Consider the following 20,231-nt stretch of genomic DNA (forward strand, 5'->3'; position numbering starts at 1 on the left):
TGCTGTTGAGCATGTTTGGGTGAGCAGAGGTGGATTTCTTCGTGTAAGCAGAGAACACACACTCCCCACTGTTCTTCTACCTAGTGGAATACTCCACTCTGGGAATGGATGCACTCGCTCATCCTTGGCCGGAAGCATGCAAATACATGTTCTTAAAAGCATTTGACTCAGTAGCACATCAGTTCATCTTTGACACGCTTAAGAAATTTGATTTTGGTATTATTTTTCTGCAGCAATTAAAACTCTCTATAAAAATGGCAACTGTTCTATTAAGTTATTAAATGGCATTTCTCCTAGATTCAATATTACTAGAGGATTACTATTACTCCAACTCTTCATACTGGTATTGATGGAGGGAGTAGCAAAGGTAGAGGCATGGCCGACAACATCCGCGGGACGACCGACAGAGTTGATATCGGGGGATCCTAGGGGAATGATGGAGAGCCGATGGAACTGAGTGACACCGCTGTCACTGGAGACGTAGGTGAAGCCGCAGCGGTGAGCAACCGAGGTGGAACTAGAGCACCTGAAGACTGGAAGACCGGAGCCGGTGTGACCGAGGACAGAGGCGGAGCCGGAGGGAAGGAGGAACTTGCTGTAGCCATAGGGGTGGAGAGACAGAGCGCAGTGGGAGGCTTGTAAGCCCGTGGTACAGGCAGGGTGACAACTGACCAAGGTGGAGCCGGCAGGACGAGGATAGGAGCCATAAGGCTGAAGGTCTCTGGTGGAGCCGAGGGTGCAAGAAGCCAAGGTGGAGCTGACAGATCGATGGGCCAAGTAGACGAGAGAATCAGAGGCGGGAGGCAGAGCCACAGGATCCTTTAGCTCAGACGACGCTAAAGACAGCATGACCTGAGGCTTCACACCACTACAAGGCGTCACAAGGGAAGACAAAGCGCTGCAGGCATCTAGCTGAGACTGGGCTGGAGGACTGGCAGTGCTAGATAGTGGAGGTGGGAGAGGGAGGTTGGGCGGTACCACTGATAAGAGATCAAATTTTATACAGGATGAAGATTCAATCTCTGAACTAGCTAAAACCGGCAATGATGACGAAAATGCACATAGATCAGGGTGGGGTAGGGTGGGAGGCAGTATTACAGTGTCCCATTAGCCAGTCCTCCCCAGTGTCAATCTCCACCAAAATCCCCTCAGAGACGGCTGTTGCTGGCTCACACCCCTGGTCAGACTCACGTTGGAGCTTCGGCTACGGGGCGTTAGTGGGCGCTGTCGTCAAAGGTTCCGTGCTTGTGACGGGCGGAAGCTCTCCGTCTGCGGGGGGCTCTGGCGTTGTCGTCTCCGTAGTGACTGGGTCTGGTTGTGTGAAGTTTGTGGGGGGTTGCTGGATGAGGCTGCTGGAATCCTCCGCTTTGCCAACTGTAAACGAGGATCCGTTCGTCCACAGTGAGAAGTTGATGTGGGGCATGGCGAAGCAGAGATCACACCGAAATCCCTCAATCAAACAGACGTCGTCGCAGGTAGCTAGATGGTAGATGTCGAGAAATTTCTCCACGTAATGCTCCAGATTTCTGCCATGCTGGAACAAAAACACTGTTGCTCCTCTAAAAATTTTGTTAATGGAAGTAATTTCCATTCTTCTTTTTTGGTCCATTCTTCTGTCACAGAATTTAAAGCGTGTCTTTAAGTTGTTTCTACATTAATTTGGAGAGCAACTGTGATATTATTACAATATAAAATATTAAAAACTCCAATGTTTTTAATCACGATTAATTACAGAAAAAAAATGTGCAATTAATTAGGTTTTTTTTTTTTTAATTGATTGACAGCACTACTTATAAGAGATCTTCCTTTAAGGAGCAGAGTTTTAATTACAAAGACAGAGGGTATTTCTAAACAGACTTATGCAGCAATGGTCTTGCATCTTAATAAATAATTATGTAAAGAGATTGATAAAATACTGTTTGACTTTATATGGAAAAACAAAACACATTACATAAAGACAACAGTTATCATTAATTCATATGAAAATGGTGGTCTAAATGTTTTAGACTTTAAAACATTAATGCCCCGTTCCACAGACAAGGCTAAAGCCTAGTCCCAAACTAAAATGCATGTTTGAGCTGTCTTAAATGAAAGCAACTTGCACTGACTTATCTTAAAATATTTCAGTGCCATTGTTTTTTTCTTCAAGATGCACACTAGGTGCCGTATTCACAAAACATCTTAAGGCTAAAAGTAGCTCCTAAGTCGGGGTGGCAGAGGGATGCAGAGTCGGCTGTGTATATATGCCTCTTCTCGTGCTGAATAGACCAAATAACCGGGGGGTGAAAACGTTTTAAATTTGAAGATCAAGGTAACTTAATGTGTCTTCTGGGAAACATGTAAGTATCTTCTATCGCTTCTGAAAGGCAGTACTAAGTGGAAAAAAAAAAATCATCCTGTTCAAAAGTTTTCATCCCCTGGCTCTTAATGTGTCATGTTTCCTTAAGGAGCATCAGTGAATTTTGAACTTTTTTTAATAGCTGTGTTTGAGTCCCTCAATTGTTCTCAGTGTGAAAAGATGGATCTCAAAATCATAGAGAACGATCAAGAATCAATAATCATCAAGAATCTGCAGGACCTGGAGGATTTTTCTGAAGAACATTGGGTAGCTTAAGTGCTCAGAACAAACAAGGGACTCATGAACAACCATCACAAAAAAGTCGTAGATCATCCAGGTAACCACACACAGTATTAAGAACCAAGGATTCCCAAACTTTTGAACAGGGTTATTTTAATAAATTCAGCTATTTTTTTTTTTTTTTTTTTATCTTGTGGACTATATGTTAACTTCTTTTATGTAAAATATCTTACTCAGGACAGCACTAAATAAAAAAATAACATGCATTTTGTACGATCTCTCTTATTTTGTTAAAATTATTCACATTTTCACAGATTCTGCAAGGGGTTCCCAAACTTTCGCAAGCCACTGTACATTTAAAGTTAATTGGCTTAGTCAGATTCTTTCAAACCTGGATAATATATATTTTTTCTCACTTGTAATAATAATATTGATAAAATGACAGTGAATCTATCTGAATTTCATTCAGCCTTTTTAACATGATACTTGATTTTCAAACATAACTTTTTACCTCATAAGTTTTATATATGGAACAATGGTCCTGGAGGGCCGCTGTCCTGCAGAGTTTAGCTCCAACCCTAATCAAACACACTTGAACAAGCTAATCAAGGGCTTCAGGACTACTAGAAAGTTACAGGCAGGTGAGCATTTTTAATTTTTTTATCAAGGTTGGAGCTAAGCTCTGCAGGACAGTGGCCCTCCAGGATGGAAGTTGCCCATCCCTGTATTGTATAAATGCAATTTTTTTCTGAGACATTAGTTTGATAATGGCATCATATTGGTGGATCAGTTAGCTATTTAATTTAAATAGTTTTCTATTCAATTATAAAGAGTATTTGGCACATTATAAGATAAGACTGAAAGGACGAAGGCCCTATTATTTTCCTAAGGATTATTAGGGCCCAAGCCCTGAAAGGGCTCGACAGGGCTTGACAGTGCCTCTTTGAACGGAGTCCGAAAACTTGGTCCATATATCAAACACACTTGTACGTATTAGTATGAAACTCATTACATATATAGACCTCATCAGGCCTAACAACTTTCATGCTCTAAGTTATACGCCAGCTCAACAGGAAGTCAGCTATTATGGGTTGTTTGAAAAACACATGCTCTGGAATTTGATATGCTCCTTCTAGGCGATTAATCCAATCACCACCAAACTCAGTCTGCATGAAACTTCAGCTGTGTGTTCGTTGTGGGAGACCGATCACATGGATGTGACTATTGTGAGTCAAAGTTATAGCGCAACCAGCTGGCAGCAGGAAGTGTGTCACTTCCTCTTCACCCTCTTATTTTTACCCGATTTGCTTCAAATTTCATCAGAATAATGTTAAGATATGGTGAATGTAGACCTGAGAAAAGATTTTTGATATTTTAAACACTGTTGCCATGGCAACGCATCAAACGTTAATATTCGTTTTGGATGCTTTTGAGACTCTTAGCATACTTCAAATTGCATGAAACTCTACACACACACCAGTTTTTTTTTCACCTGGGTAGTCATGTCAAAACAATAACTAAATCAGCATATTATCATCTCAGAAATATAGCAAGAATTAGATGTTTTGTTTCTAGTCAAGACTTGTTCATGCTTTCATCACCAGCAGGGTGGATTATTGTAATGGACTCCTCACTGGCCTTCCCAAAAAGACCAAAAGACAGCTGCAGCTCATACAGAATGATGCTGCCAGAATTCTGAGCTGAACCAGAACATTTGAAGATAACACACCAGTCCTCAGGTCCTTGCAATGGCTTTCAGATGCATTTAGGATTAATTTTAAAGTACTGTTACTTGTTATAAGTTACTCAATAGCCTAGGACCTCAGTACATTGCAGATGTGCTCACTAATTATAAACAGACCACTACGATCAATCTGATCACATCAGTTAGAAATACCAAGGGTTTGCTCTAAACAAGGTAAGTTATTATGCCAAATATAGTTGGAACTAGCTTCCAGAAGAGATTAGATGTGCTCCAACAATAGTCACATTCAAATCCAGACTCAAAACACATCTGTTTGGCTATGCATTTGCTGAATGAACACTGTGCTACATCCAAACTGATTGCACTGTATTTTCTTTTTTATTCTAAACTGTTTTAATACATTTAATATACATTTTTATTCTCTACTTTTATTGCTATTTCAATTGTTATGAATTGATTATACTGTATTTTCTGTTTTAATGTATTTTATATCAATCTTTTAATTCGTATGTATTTGTTTCCTTTTTATGTACAGCACTTTGAATTACCATTGTCTAAGAAATGTGCTATATAAATAAACTTGCCTCGCCGTATCTATTTATTATTTTTTGTCACACGTCATTGATAAGCTCCTTAATCATAGTGCTCAGGACAGAATTACCTGTTGTCTCTGGTTTCCAGTCAAATGAGAATTGCTAAGGTATAATCAAAATTCATTTTAGGAGTTGGCATGTTATTATAATCCTTTATCTGAAGTGAAGGTTAACAGATTTGGTTTGCTGTCCATAATGGAGATCAAGACACAACCCAAGTACCTCTGGATTTACTTAAATGATATTTATAATACCTAAATGTAAGGAACAGTTGGGGTGGAGTAGGAACTGGGTTTCCAGAAAAATTGTTGCAGGAGTGAGGTATATCAGCAGTTTATATATGCTTGCTCTAGCATTGTGATTTGTTGGATTAAATGATCATGCTCCTACAGAACTTTTGTTTAGATAATATCATTCAACTTCATTCAGCACCAGTACAGCTGTAAATTCTTGAATATAACACTCAAATGTATACTTACACTGAGTATGGGCTTGTTGCATTCTGCGCAGTGAGGTGAGTACAGGGTGAAGTAGTCAGGCTCACAGTATGGTCGACCATCTTTCTCAAAGAAATTACAATTGCCAAGTTCACACTCACACTCAGAGCAAAGAAAATGCTCCGGATGCCAAACACGCCCCAGAGCGGTTACCACCTAAGAGATATGGAAAGAAGATGCATTTTTAAAATTACTATTGTTACTGAAATGAGAATTGCACATAAATACAGTACAACATTGATCATCCACTGTTTTGTTTCTCATTCATTTTCTCCAGGCATTAAAAAAAAAAAAAAAAAAAATCAATAGAGTTCTAAACCATGAATCATACCAACCAATTAAAAGATGAAACATAAACATTACGAACTATCTGAAGCAAAACATGTGAAAACTGGAAAAATAGGTATAAGAAAACTATTTAAAAAAGACTACTAAAACTAATGAAGTCAATTACTATAAACGTAAAATACCATATATTTGTTTATCACATTCAAATAGAGGAGTGGGCGGTCACTGCCAAGCAATTTTGGGTGCATTTTATTTTCCATGGTTACAGTGGCTTTGCTGATTAGTGGATCTCTCTTTGAGATTGTTGGTAGGCTAGTGTATGTAATTTAATTTACTTGCTTCATCGTAATTAAATGTAAACCATTAAACTTAACAACCAAAGATAATGACAAGTCTTTCTTTAAAGGGTTATACAATCTGTTTTTCTATGGAGAAAATAAATGAGTCTTTTACTTACAGACCTAAGTAAATACTTTGATAGTACTTCCAATTAGAAAGCATTGAAAACATGAGAAAAACAAATTGTGGCTATTGACCACAAGTTAAACTACTGATTAATTCAGGATTTATTAAAGAATTTCACCTGTCCTACAACTGGTTTCTGACAAGTGGAACAGTTTCCTTTAGAGGAGGCAGCCACTCCCTGTCTGCTCAGATCTGATTGGAGGAGACCCAACATGCTGTCCAATGAGCCTTCAGAGGATGCAGGAGGTGGAGAAGCTGTTTGCTGCGGTAAAGATGCCACATGTATTGCTGGCTAATACAAACAATTTACTTAACAATTACATAAAGAACATTAACATTTTTTAATTAAAGGTGAAGTGGAAAAAACTCTGACTTAAAGCCTGATTTATGTTGTGTGTCCATTGGCGTAGACTGAGTACAGCAAAGTGAGCATTTTTAACTAATTTCTATGGGAGTTGAGTATCACACTCACATGGTGAATTGTGGGATTGACAGTGGACCGGAGAAAGCACTGAGAGCGGCCGAGAGTGTCAAACGTTTGGGAAGTTCTTAACTTTATGCAAATATCAAGAAAAAAATGTGGGCATCAGCCAATCGCTATAGCATTTAAAAATACGTAGGTTATGCCGGAATTTATGCTGTATTTTAGTGCTTAAATAATTTTTGTTTACACATTGGACACTTTGCAGCTGTATATGTTAAATATTGCCGTTTGGATGCTTTCATTGTGATTATATTGGCTGGTTTACAAAAGTATATCTTTACAGCATATATTTACTTAGGGCATTTAGAAACAATGCTTACCTCTTTGTAACTGTGTAAGTTTTTCTTATTTTGTTTAGAGATTTTTTCATTTAGTACTGCCCTTTGGAAGCTACAGAAGATGCTTACATATTTCCCAGAAGACAAAAAAAGTACAATTTATCCTGTTCAGAAAGTTCACTTTGGCAAGCTGTTTCAAACTCCTAAAACGAACTCCAAATGAAGTTTGTTTTGGCCTGATTTTGATCGAAATGACGTCACATCAGTTCTTTCTTCGATTTTGCTTTAAGTATATCAGGGCTGGATTTTCTGAAACCTTCTTAACTCGATGTTGTTCTTAAATTATACCTTAAGCTGTAGCTTAACGTTAATACGTGTTTCCTGAAACGTTCTTAGTTAAGTATACCTTCTGTAAGTCATTTGTTCGTAAGATTGGTCTGGACCACTCTTAGCTATACCTTATCACCATTGACAGTCTATACAAATATAATTCTGAAGTTGTAATACACCCAGTGTTTAATTAGGATAATGGCAAAGAATAAAATGCAAAAATTCACTGCTAAATTCAAATGTGATTTAACGCTGATCCAGAGACAGACGCGCTCAGCACTATTCAGTGTTTTCAATCACATCAGGTTTAGGTTTCAGACATTTAAATACACATTTGAATGAAGAACTAGGCTATATAAAAAAAGACATTTATAGTTTGTTAAAATTAAATTTCATACACCGATGTTTATGGAAGCTGCAATAATAACCCTTTCATTTATATAATTTGACGAAATAATTTATTCACATCAGATACACATTGTGTATGAAACAATAAAGTTTACTCTATTCTTCTCCCAGCTCACCGGCCACATACTTGTATGTATTTTGGGGAAAAATTTCATAAATCCAACAGCTATGAATTGCAGTGCAAACTCATTGCGTGACAAAATACATTCACTTCTACATATTTTACAATTGGAATATATCATAAAATCCACGATATATTTAACAATTTTGTGAATATTTGGAATAAAAAAGGAAAAACGATATAAACGTGATACCTACATATCTGTCAGCTGCATGACGCGTCTCCAAAGAATTAATACATTCTAAAATAATGTTCTAAAATAACGGTTGCCTTAAACTCATGCTGGGGGCTCAGCTAGAATACAGAGCCCTCAGAATATAGATAAATTACAGTATAGATTTAGTTTGCAATTTGGATTATTTTTTTATAAGATCCCATGAGCTCTGATAAATGCAATTTCTACTTCTGAAGTGCTTCTTTTATAAAGACCCCTGCATAGAGTGAATTATCGATTCTCGAGCCATCGTGATCAACCAATTCAGCACCACCGCTATGGACAGCACCTGGTAACGTTGGACTTAAGGAGATATACCTTAAGCAACCTCCTAGGGTATAGTTCGGGAAACACGCCTAGAAAAGGTATATCTTCAGTTAAAGTATGCCTTTAGAGTCTTCGTAGTGCACTAAGAGACAACGTTATCAGGAAATCCAGCCCAGGGCCTTAACAGTATATCGCTGCTCACGCATTTCAAACTTTGTTTTATCCCTAAACGAAGAACGAAAAAGAACTTCACCGTGAGTATAACAGGCTGTGACGTCTGAGCCTGCTCTGTTTGTCAAGGCAGCCTTATGCTAGAGGGGAGGCAGGCCTCGAGGGAGTATTGCTATATGGGATGCAGCACCGGGGAAGGCGGCAGTGTGTGGCTGAGCGGAGGGAGGAGGAGATTGGTGCCTGGCAGGGAGAGTAGGGCGTTTGACGAGGTTCCAGTCTTGCACAGGGGGAAGACATCTTTATATGGGACGCAACGTTGGGGCCCTATGGGCTTTGCTTGCTCTATTCGTGGCCTTAGGGTTAAGTGGATTTAGGAGAGTGATTGCAGGGAAACATACAAGTCATAGAGCTGTGCTTTGTTCATTCTCCTTGAGAAATGGACATCTACGCAGATCAGCGCCTGCCTCAATCCTAACACAGTCCAATTCTCAAATGCAGGAATAGTTGGATGGGCCAAGGTGTACACGTCTTGGGGTGAGCAGATTGGATGGGCTGATGACTACAGAATGGAGATGGACGTCCTCAGATGGGAAGAGCACAATCTCTAACATAGCGGAAATTGGGGAACTATGTATATATAGGCCTCCTCTCTTGCTGATTGGGTAGATCACTTGAATGCACTCCTCCTGAACTTTGTTAATAAAACATCTTAAAAACGCGGAAAGAACTTATAGAGAACGTGAAGATCCGTCACGCCGGGTTGCATGCTGGGATGGTGGCGCCATCTTGTGAGGATCACTTGTGGCTACTGATAATAAAATTGATACCTGCTTATCTTTTGTTTTGTTTGCTTAAATCATTAAAATCTTGAGGGAGAAAAAAATTATATGGAGAAGGGGAAAGAAAAAGAGAATGGCCAAACTATAATGCCAATGCCAAGCAATGGTATTTGGACAAATTAAAGACAAATTCATCGACTGAATATGACTCAATAAACTAATCACACAGTCGAGTGTTTTTGAAAGTTTTTTAGGGATTCAAGCACGTAGTGGAGAAACCCTATTGTAATTGTAAGGATTTTTATTATTTTTCTTACGCCTTAAAACCGATTGGGCTGCCCAAACCGTAACTTGAACAAACTTGAAACTTTGTTCGCTACTCAGATACCCAGACTCATCCAAATTGGCCAATAGGTGGCGCTACAGCGATCAAAAACGCAAAATCGCTCATATCTCCTAGAGTGTTTGTCCTAGAGTGTCTTATATCATTGGAATCCTTAGCTGGAATCCTTATTTCATAATGGGAAATGTCTCATATAAAATGCAGCAGTGATTCTGTGAGTGAGCACATTAGTTACTGCAGTTAAAAACCAAAGAGCACCTTTTCATCTTAAAATGTTGTGTAATCTAATTGCGCTTGAATGCGGTCCAGACGAAGCCTTGATTTCCGCACTAGCTGCATTATAACATTCATATATAGTGTTTGTCTTGACACAGTTAGCCTATAAAACAGCGCTGGGAGATACAGAGAGAGTGTGCTTGAATTAATATGAATGTACTAGCCTATAATGTCACAGTGGGAATGATGGCTAGATTCGTATAGTGTTTGCGTGTGTCTCGACAGTTAAAAAAAGCCACAATAATCTCATTAAGCGAACTTGCATCAATTATCTTGATGGATGATGCAGAGGAAACTCTGACCAATAAGAGGACAGTTGTACACGCATGTGACTTGCATAAACACATTTTGGTACGCTTTGAAATATTGCCTTGTGAAAGCGAACCGAACCAAGAGGAAAAGGCAACATTGTAACAAATTAAGTCTCTGTTTCAGAACAATGCAATTGATCTACAGGTGTGAAAACACCCTTAGAAAACACTGCTTGTAGATTTGAGCAGGAGCAAACGAACCGACGTTGAGAGTGACTGACTGAAAGGGAACTAGAGTGAAGTTTGACGGTATGATCTGATGCTGTTCTGGTAAACTAAGTCTTCACATTGCTATAGTTTCTGGAGGATTTTTGTGTATGCATGTGTGTGTGTGTCCAAATGGCCCCCTGTTGTTTCAGAAAATAATACAACGGCGATCACGTCGACTATAAATACCACTGAAGTGCGCGTTCTGTCAGCAGACGGTTGCGGTGTGATGCTAAGTGAAATTATAAACAAGGTTTAACCCAGACAAAGATGACAGGTGTTTGGGAAACCAGTTTGAAAACAATTATTAATTTTGCATTCCTATCTGGTGGTGCTAGTGGTGCAAACATCACACCCATCACCTTTAAATGCATAAAAGTATCAAACATACTGTGCTTTGGACTCTGAAGTCTGACAGAGACGCCATTAGTTTGTCCAACTCTAATGTAGCAGATGTAGCTGAGGGTTTCGCCGAGCTAGAAACAGAAAAAAAAAAACACCATCACTGTCCAACAGTCATAGATACTTATTGATTATATACTGTCTACACCCATAAGAATTTCATCTTTGTGAATTTAACTTTCCTCCAGAATGCTGACGTTACTGCATATAAATACATTTATTTAAATGAAGATGTTTGCAGAGATATGCCATCAGTCAGTAATAATGGTACTATCTAGTATGTAGTTGGTATGTAATCTCCTATCTGTCATAAGATGTGGAGCATGAGTATATAGAAAAATTTGTATACAGATAAATATACATAGAAAATATACCAGTGCACTAACCAAGTAGAGGACGGACCAGACTTGGAAGACTTATCATCTTTTTTGGTGCTGGGGAATTGAGCCAAAATCTCATCTAAGAAAGACATAGGGATAACAAATGCTTCAGAGTAGTTCTGTTCAAAATGGAATGCTTGGGTGCAGCTTACTGCATACAGTTCACTAAATACTGGATACTGCCTACCCAGATAAGGTGACGAGGTGACATTGATACAATGTTCGAGTTTTGATCCAAACCATCATTTTGGTTGAGATTGACATTTCAACGTTGAACGTATGTTGGACCAGCATTGAAATTTTGATGAAATATGGGTGGAAAAAGTGATATTGAACTAACATTGATTTGTAGTTGATGACCACAAGATTATGCAGATATGAATCTCTGCAGAACACTAGTGGGTGTTACCCAATCAGTGGGGCGTTTTCAAACCACAATGGACATTTTTAACCTCTTTACCTGATTTGCTCTAATCCACTGGTGGCTTGGTTTGGGGGTGGGCCTCAATGATTTTAGCAAGTCAGGTAAAGCAGTTGAAAAACACCCATTGTAAATTGAAAATGGCCACTGATGGAAAACGTAGGTAACCTCTGTTCCCCGATGGAGGGAATGAGACATAGTGTTGAATGCTGACACTACGGGTCACTCTTGGGAGCCCCAAACACCTCTGACATATTCAGAAAAAGCCAATGAAATTGGCATGTGAAATTTGCATGTCTGGCCAGGCCCCCTGACATACGAGTATATAAGGTGGCCAGCGTGCATCACACACTCAGGTTTGTGCTGAGGAATGTCTTGGCCATTTCAGCCATTACCCCTCGTAAGCTCAGAGTAATTTTTACAAACCACACAGTGATCAAAAATAGCTTACAATGGGAATAGGTTGCTTCAGCTGGATTTCCTTTTGACCTTTTCTGTTGTTGTTGTTGTTCTTCTTCTTTTTAAGGAAAAACATCTACAGCACATCCATCCTACACTATGGAGACCACATCCTACCCTTATGGAGTTTAATATGTGGAAGTACATCTCAGGAAGTACCACATGTGTCACTGGGGTAGGTCCAACCTGAGAGGGGGGAGCTACTACAAACGAGGTGACTGGCAGCAGAGATAAAGCACTGCCTAGAAGAAGACATAGGTTAACTGTTAGGGAAGCTGTATCATGAACAATACTTCATATATGTCTGACAGGGAATCGCTACATATGGAGCACCTATCTCAGTATACGGGCTGACCAGAGGGGCATGTACCATGAGTACTGAGCCTGGCGTTGAATTCCTCTGCTGAATACAACTGCCGTAGGGTGCTAATCAAATTATATACACAGGTTTCACCATCCTAGGGAGCTCATGTAGACAGAAAAGTGCACGTTATCAACTCCGGGAGGGGAAAGGCGGTACATTCAGCCAGTTGCCCGCAGTTTTACCTGTTTGTACCTATCAACACGCTGGGCGAAATTGGCTCAACCCTGAAATTACAAAACCTCACAAAGGTATTAGGTGTCACCCAGCCTGCAGCTATGCAGATGTCTGTTAAAGAGGTGCCGTTGGCTACAGCCCAAGACAATGCAACACCCCTAGTGGAGTGTTCTTGTACTTCAAAGAGACAGGGCACGCCCTGTGTCTGATATGCAAAGGCTATAGCATCCACTGTCTAGTAGGCCAACTTCTGTTTGGAGACAGACTTCACCTTGTGCTGCCATCCAAAACAAACTTCTGAAGCTCTGAGTGCGGTCCAAATAAATGTTCAGAGCCCGTACTGGACACAGCAATGACAAGGCTGGGTCTACCTCATCTCAAGGCAGTGCTTGTGAGTTGACCACCTGATCCCTGAAAGGGGTGGTAGGAATTTGGGGCACAAAGCTTGGTCGGGGTCTCAGGATTACGTGAGTGTAGGCCAGACTGAACTCAAGGCATGTTTTGCTGACAGAGAATACCTGCAGTTCCACAACACTCTTGATGGAGGTGTGCACCGTCAGGAGTGGTCTAGGATTGGTCTAATCCCTCTGTCTTTTTTCTGTATGATGAAGTAAGGGCTGTAGAAACCATTCTTCATCTCGGATGGAGAGACAGGCCCTATTCCATCCTTCGCCAGGAGGACTGCAATCTCCACATGCAGGACAGGGGCGTTTTTCTCTGCCAAGGAGGTAAATAGAATGCCACTGAATCTGGGCGAGTGCCTGGTGAACTGAATCTGAGTCAGACTGTCCTGATGAGCCAGCACAATGGGCTGGGAAGTGCCAACCATGCATCCAGATTCTTGACAAGTGGTACTAACGGAATAATCATAACTGATGTACCCACGGTGGAGCAGCAAAGCAGAAGGAGTAGCGTCCCAAAACTGTGGTCAGAGATGGTGTTTCTGGACCACTATGGTGGGCATCACCTGACTGAGAGCCCGCGCCATGACTTTAGTCACAGAGCACACTTTCTGCATCAATCTTCCTGTATGCTTCACCTGAGGAACCTCCGCGTATCACTTGGCCACCCCACCATCGAGGGTAGTGAGGGCGGATGAACCCACAAATCAAGACTGGGCAGTGAAAGGTGCCTTCTACAATTTTTTGAGTTCGTCATGCAATGGCAATGGGTAGGGACGCAGGGTGGAGGATTCGAATCTAATCTGATTCTCACGGTGGCCTGGGCAAGCATGGCTGCCAACTCAGCATCAAACTCAAACTGGACTGCCACACCCAAGGGTGGGAGCCCAGCCGAGTCTTCAGCATCAGAAGGCGAATGCCCACCATGCTGCTATCCATACCTCATCCTCATCCAGAGCTCCGAATGAGAACCTCATGATGCAAACTTGAATTCATCCGGAAGCTCCACTGGCCGCAACAAGCATGATGAGGAACGGGAGGTTCGTGGGGATTGACCCGGTGGAAACGCTCCCGTTGTTGCCCTCATATTGCCCTCAGTGCTAGCCGACGTAGACTTGTGGATTCCAGAAAGACCAGCACGAGGAACATCTGAAGTGACTACCTCTTTAATCAGAAAAGAGAGTCGTGACCGCAAAGTTGCCATGGTCATGTTCTTCCAGTGAGGACATGACCCATCCACAAAAGCTGTCTCAGCATGTTTACGACCCAGACACGTGAGACAGTTTGTGGCCATCTGAGGCAGATAAGTAGCTCCCGCAGCCAGAAACACACAAGCCGAAAGGCATGTTTAAAAGGATGCTCTCTGCTAGCGTTGTGCTCTTTTAAAGGAAAACTGCTCTTTTGCTGAAGTGCCCAGAGGAAACTCTCACTACACTTATCTGTGCATGGGGTGGAGAGACCACTGCAATGTGCCGTAGATTCCAGCGAGGTGAATGGAATGAGTGCTCATCAAAAAACATCTACTCTGCTTCGAAGAATAAATCCAAGTGTGTGATGCACACTGGCCGCTTTATATACCATATGTCCGGAGGCGTGGCCAAACATGCAAATTCCACATGCCAATTATATTGGCCTTTTTTGAATACGTCAGAGGTGTTTGAGGCTCAAGCGTGACCCCTAGAGTCAGCATTCGACACCACGTCAAAGTGACTGACAGATGTTTATGTTTGATTTGTATTGTTATTGACTGTACAATGTAAACCATAACGCTTAAAATAATTAATTGGTTTAAGTAGGACAAACTTAAATTAAACAAATTAGTTCAGTCAAATGAACTTTTATTAGTATTTAGAACTTTCTTTGTCTTTTAAGTTCACACAACTGATATATTTAGTAAACTGAACTGTTTCATTGTTTTGAGTTTTATTAACTTATTTCTTTTAATTTAGATTAACTTAAGTTTAACTGAAACTGGGCTGGGATTTCTCAGCATACTTTGCCCATGGCATGCGAAATGGAGAGCAAATGATAAAATTAAGTGTTATATTGTGACGAGCAGGGCGGGCGAGAGCCGTGAGGGAACGGCGCGAGGCCGGTGACGTGAGAGTTAACGAGCTCCACCTGTGAGGCGCACCGGCCTTGAGTCTCTCACGGAGGAGCTCCGGAAGCATAAAAGGAGGAGCGACGACAGTGAAGGACGAGAGAGGACCAGGCCTGGACTTTATTTTGTTTTATTATGTTTGTGTGGCCGGCAGACGTCCGCGAGGGTCTGCCGGCATTACTTTCGTTTTGTTCTTTGTTTATTTTATTAAAGTTTATTGTTTGAATGTTCGCCGGTTCCCGCCTCCTTCTTCCCACATCTTACGAACTGTGTTACATATATCATTTTTTTTTTGTTTTGTTTTTTTGTGCAAGATTAATGTAAAGTGGGACATTTAGTAGTGATTAATGTTTTGTTATGCTAATTTAGAAGAGTTTCTGTTAATGTGGGTTTTTGGAGAGTTACCATCATGGTGACAAGTGGTGCATGCAGCTTGGTTTGAGAGCAAGCATATTAAATGCTTTATATTTACGGTACTCATTCAGCAAGTGCTATACCATGCTGTTGTTAACATGTTAGCAAATTAGCAAGTTAGCATTTTCTGAATTAGCTTGTTATAGCTAGATAAGTTTACACTAATAAAAATTTTCACATTGAGGTTACATGATAATTTTAAGTTAGTGTACACAAACATTTCAAGTTAAGAACAATTAAAATGCATGAGTGCAAAATAAAAAGCTGTCAGTTCTGCTTGCTCAAACTTTGAATTTCTTAACTTAAAAATTTTAAAAACTTTTTGAGTTTTGCCAACTTATTCGGGTTTGCAGTGTAGTTAGATACATTAATTTAAAAAGTTTTACCACTGAAGTGTAGTTGAAATATTAATTTTGTTTCAAAATTAACTCCGGGTACATCTTATTGCAAGATTGATTTATGTTGACATTATGTTTCAGTTGTATTTTTAATTTTTTAACAAAAGTAATTTCACGAGTTCACAAGTACATGAAATCTGATATAGTAAATTATGCTTCTTTGCCATGCTGTCCAGGGGAGGACTCCGAGCTCTGAATTTGGCCCAAACCTAGAGCACTCCCTCTCCTTGACTGGGATAGAAACCAGCCAAGAGTAAGGAAATGGGGTGGTGGAGGGATGCTATGAAACTGTCACAGGACAGAGGTGAGGGACGGCTAATGTATCTATATCTATATAAATAAATATATATATATATATATATATATAAACGGCTTCCTCTTGTGCTGATTGGTTGATTACCTGAACGTGTTTCTCCCTAACTTTGTTAAATAATCTCAATTTAGAATCATCACATTGTAACATCGATTCAACAATATTACCAATGATTCTTTTTGTTAATTTCAGTGTTGATTCAACAGCAGTGATGTAGAATTAACATTACAGTTTAACATTAATTCAACAACATTAACATTGTCATAGAACAGAAGAATACAGACAAAAGTAAAATCCAAACAGAGTTTATTGAATAAACAGGAAGTTAGCAGGTAAGTCTCTGAATTGCAGATTATGATGGTGATGCTGGCATGTGAGTGATAAGTCTTATCTGTTGCAGGCAGACAAGAGAAGTGACTGGTGGACTGAAGACTGGCAGACGATGACACACAGAAGCAGTGTTGCCAATTGCTTTCTGTTGAAAGTAGCTAAAACTGGTCGCTAAATGTCGCTAGACAACGTCATACTGGTAAGTCCACTGATCTATATTAATATAAATATAGACCAGTGGGCAAGTCACGGAATCTAGATAAGGTTTGTCCAAGAAGTTGCTAGATTTGTCCCTAGGTTTAAAAAAAAAAAAAAAAAAAAAAAAAAGTCTCAAAAGGGGCAAGGAAGTCACTAAATCTAGCAACAAAATCACTAAGTTGGCAGCACTGCACAGAAAACTGAAGAAGACGAAGGATGGGACAGTTTGATGCACAGGTAAGCAATCCACATAAAAGTAGTCAGGTAGATGTTGAGTGCTGAACAATGAGACCAAACGAAGGTGAACCGAGGAGTGCTGGCTTTTATGGAGGAACTGATGAGGCTGATGGCAGACAGGTGTGGTGACTGTTGAGTGTGCAAAGGTGGTAGTCAGAGAGGATAATGGGAAATGTAGTGTGCTGAGGTGACTGGTCTGGTGACTGAGGATTGTGATTATTGATTATTTTTGTTAATTTCAATATTGATTCAACAGCGATAATGTAGAATCAGTCATAGTGTAACGTTGATTCAGTGACATTACCATAGATTTTTTTTTTTTTATTGAAATCTTACCATTGTTTCAACATTAATCATGGGTGCAAAAGTGATATTGAACCAACAACATTTATAACGTTGATTCAGTGACATTACCATGGATCTTTGTTGAAATCTCAACATTGTTTCAACATTAATTGCAGGTGCAAAATTTATATTGAACCAACATCACTTTGTAACGTTTATTCAATGCAATTAGCGTTGACACATCAATATTGACTCAACATTGTTTCAATGATTGCTTGCTATCTGGGTACTATTTCTGAAAACAGGATGTGAAAAAATCCTGTACAGTGATAAATAGTAACTGCATTGTTACTTTGTTACATTATTACATTGACCTTACAATATCGCCTCGCATTTAATTTAGCAAGTGGCATCCAATTATAATTTCAAAAAGGAAATGTTTTTATTTTGTTTTTGAACCCAACTTTTGGCAGTATGCAAAGTCAGTTGAGTGCAAGCAAACGTAACTGGTCATGTGTTTTTTCCAGATAATTTCGATACTGTGCACAGTGTACATAATGTATGCTACTATCTTTGTATAAATTCCCAGCTAGCATGGTGACATTGATACAATGTTGAGTTTTGATCCAAACCATCATTTTGGTTGAGACTGAAATTTCAATGTTTAAAGTGTGTTGGATCAGCATTGAAATTTTGATGAAAGCTCACAGCACACATGGGTTGGGACAGTGACATCGAACTAACAGTGATTTGCAATCGATGAGCACAAAATCATGCAGGTATGTATCTCTGCAGAACACTACTGGACTTGCTGTCATAGCAACAGGTCCGTAAGCTCAAACCTGCTCGGGAGCGGGCTTATTTCATGTAAACAGGATTAGATGGCATCTTTTAAGCAGAGATGATGCTTAAAGCTACAATATGTAAGATTTTTGAGGTAAAATATCCAAAAACCACTAGGCCAGTGTTATATATTTTGTTCAGTTGAGTACTTACAATATTCCAAATGTCTCCAACTATTTGTAAATCGTGAGAAAATTGCGATTTTAACTAAGGATATAGGACGTGTCCGGGTGTCGCCTGTCATTGGCGTCATATCTGCGTTACCCTCGGTTTTTAGTTTTATTTTGTAGAAACCATGGAAACACTAAAGACGCCTTAATCTATTATGTTTTATTAGACAAGGGAAGAACTGTTTGGTTACATTTATAGACAGAAAATGAATTAATGTTATATAGCGCAACACGTTTAGTTTTATTGTTTAAATCTAGTTTTCTTGATTTTCCGAGAGTACCATGCTTTTACCATGCCTCAGAGAAAAACACCATTTTGTCAAGTAGCTAAATAATACAGCATTTTCTCCATCATACAATACGTTTTAAAATTAATTGCATGCCATTTATCAACACAAGCCACCCAGCATTTATTATTATGATATTCTAAAATCGATCTAGCTTACTGCAGTGTGCAACAAGTGTCTCAGCAGCCGCAGAGCGAATGCACTGAGTAACGTCATAACATCATTTTTAACACAGTCAAATTTATCTAATATGATAAACAGCGCTGTGTTACCTCATACACTTGATCGGAAGAAGCGGCGCCGGCGACTGCAGCAAAATAAAAGTTCTGCTGCTTGCGAGGCATGCGTCACGTTCGGCTCTCCTCGTTCAGCTCCAACATCACTCGGCCCTGCGCTGCTTCATACTATAGTAACGTTAATAATCTCATCCATGAACCTGATTTCTGCTTGAGTCCAGTCCCAATTCTTTTCCACTGACTGTAAGGTGAAGACGACATTTCCCAAGATTCCATGCTCAAACTTGGTGTCATCAAGCTACACCTGTGTTTTGAATAGGCAACCTCTAGCGGTGAAAAATGTACATATTGTAGCTTTAAAGGGTACATAACACACACAGTTTCTGCCAATCTCATGTTAATCTTGATATACCTATAGAGTAGTAATGCATCCTTCATATCTCTGAAAAGTCTTTAGTTTTATCATATTTATAAAAGATAGCTGTACCGACTCTTTCCAAAAAAAGCCGAGCTCCTGGAGGCGTGCCTGCCGTGGGCAGAGCCAAAGAGTCACAAACATCATTATAAATCATTATAAATAAAACATCATTATAAATAAATTATAAATTTATAAATAATTATAAATAAAATTATAAATAAAAAGGGAACAAAAATGTTTGTGTTGTTTACATTATATGCATTTGCTCGCCAATTGCCAACAAAACAAAGCGCTTCAGCTGAAAGAGCAGTTCCTAAAAAAGCAAGCACAGGCGTTCAGCGTCTTTTTCAAGATGTCTTTTCGCCCGTGTGTTTCTGGATGCGGTCGTTTCCTGACCTCATCTGACAGCCACGATCGCTGTCTCACATGCCTGGGCAAACAGCATGCTGAGTCAGCACTCGTGAATGCTACATGCCCTCAGTGCGAGGGCATGTCCATGTTGGTGTTGCGAATTGCGACTCTCCTTCTTTAATACGGAGGTACAAGTCCCCTCTGTTGCTACCCAGCCGCCCGTGGCTTCAAAAGCTGCTGGTCTGGTTAGCACTCTGGGAGATCTGAGGGTCACAGTGGGAGCTTCTTCATTGGGTCCACCCCCACAAACCTCCCACTCCTCTAGCACGCCATGTACCGTCGAGTTGCCGTTTGCTGCCTGCAGGACCCTCTGCGGAGGTTCCCCGTCTCACTTTCGGTGCTCCGGATGAGGATCAGATGTCGATCGCTGCATCGGACAGTGGGCTTTTGGAGTCTGAAGAGGATGAGGAAGCCGAACTTCCGCCCTCCGGGGTGGTCGTTCAGGCTGAATCGGATTCAGAGTTAACGGCCATGCTTGCCCGGGCCGCCACGGGCATCGGGCTCGAGTGGAACCCTCCACCATGTCCCGAGCGTGGTCAACATGGACTCAGTCAACATGACAGCGCGTCTCACCAACGAGCGCACACAGTCAGTGCTGAACTGCCTGAACTCGTTCTCACAGAAAACAGCGGTTCCACTGAAACAACTTCAGAGGCTCCTGGGGTATATGGCAT

General features: G+C 40.3%; 1 protein-coding gene across 3 annotated transcripts in view; it reads right to left on the bottom strand.

The window, feature by feature from the left end:
• The window catches only part of LOC127523952 (transforming growth factor beta-1-induced transcript 1 protein-like), a 107,592-nt gene that overhangs the window by 38,645 nt on the left and 48,716 nt on the right, over positions 1–20,231 (bottom strand). For all 3 annotated transcript variants that reach the window (XM_051915182.1, XM_051915184.1, XM_051915183.1), the window contains 4 exons: positions 11,104–11,176; positions 10,707–10,791; positions 6,245–6,388; positions 5,356–5,529 (listed from right to left, as the gene is read on the bottom strand). In XM_051915182.1, coding sequence (XP_051771142.1) covers positions 5,356–5,529; positions 6,245–6,388; positions 10,707–10,791; positions 11,104–11,176 — 476 coding nt within the window. The remainder of the gene's footprint in view (positions 1–5,355; positions 5,530–6,244; positions 6,389–10,706; positions 10,792–11,103; positions 11,177–20,231) is intronic.

This window comes from Ctenopharyngodon idella, chromosome 12, assembly GCF_019924925.1.
Source record: "Ctenopharyngodon idella isolate HZGC_01 chromosome 12, HZGC01, whole genome shotgun sequence".
Classification (NCBI taxonomy): domain Eukaryota; kingdom Metazoa; phylum Chordata; class Actinopteri; order Cypriniformes; family Xenocyprididae; genus Ctenopharyngodon; species Ctenopharyngodon idella.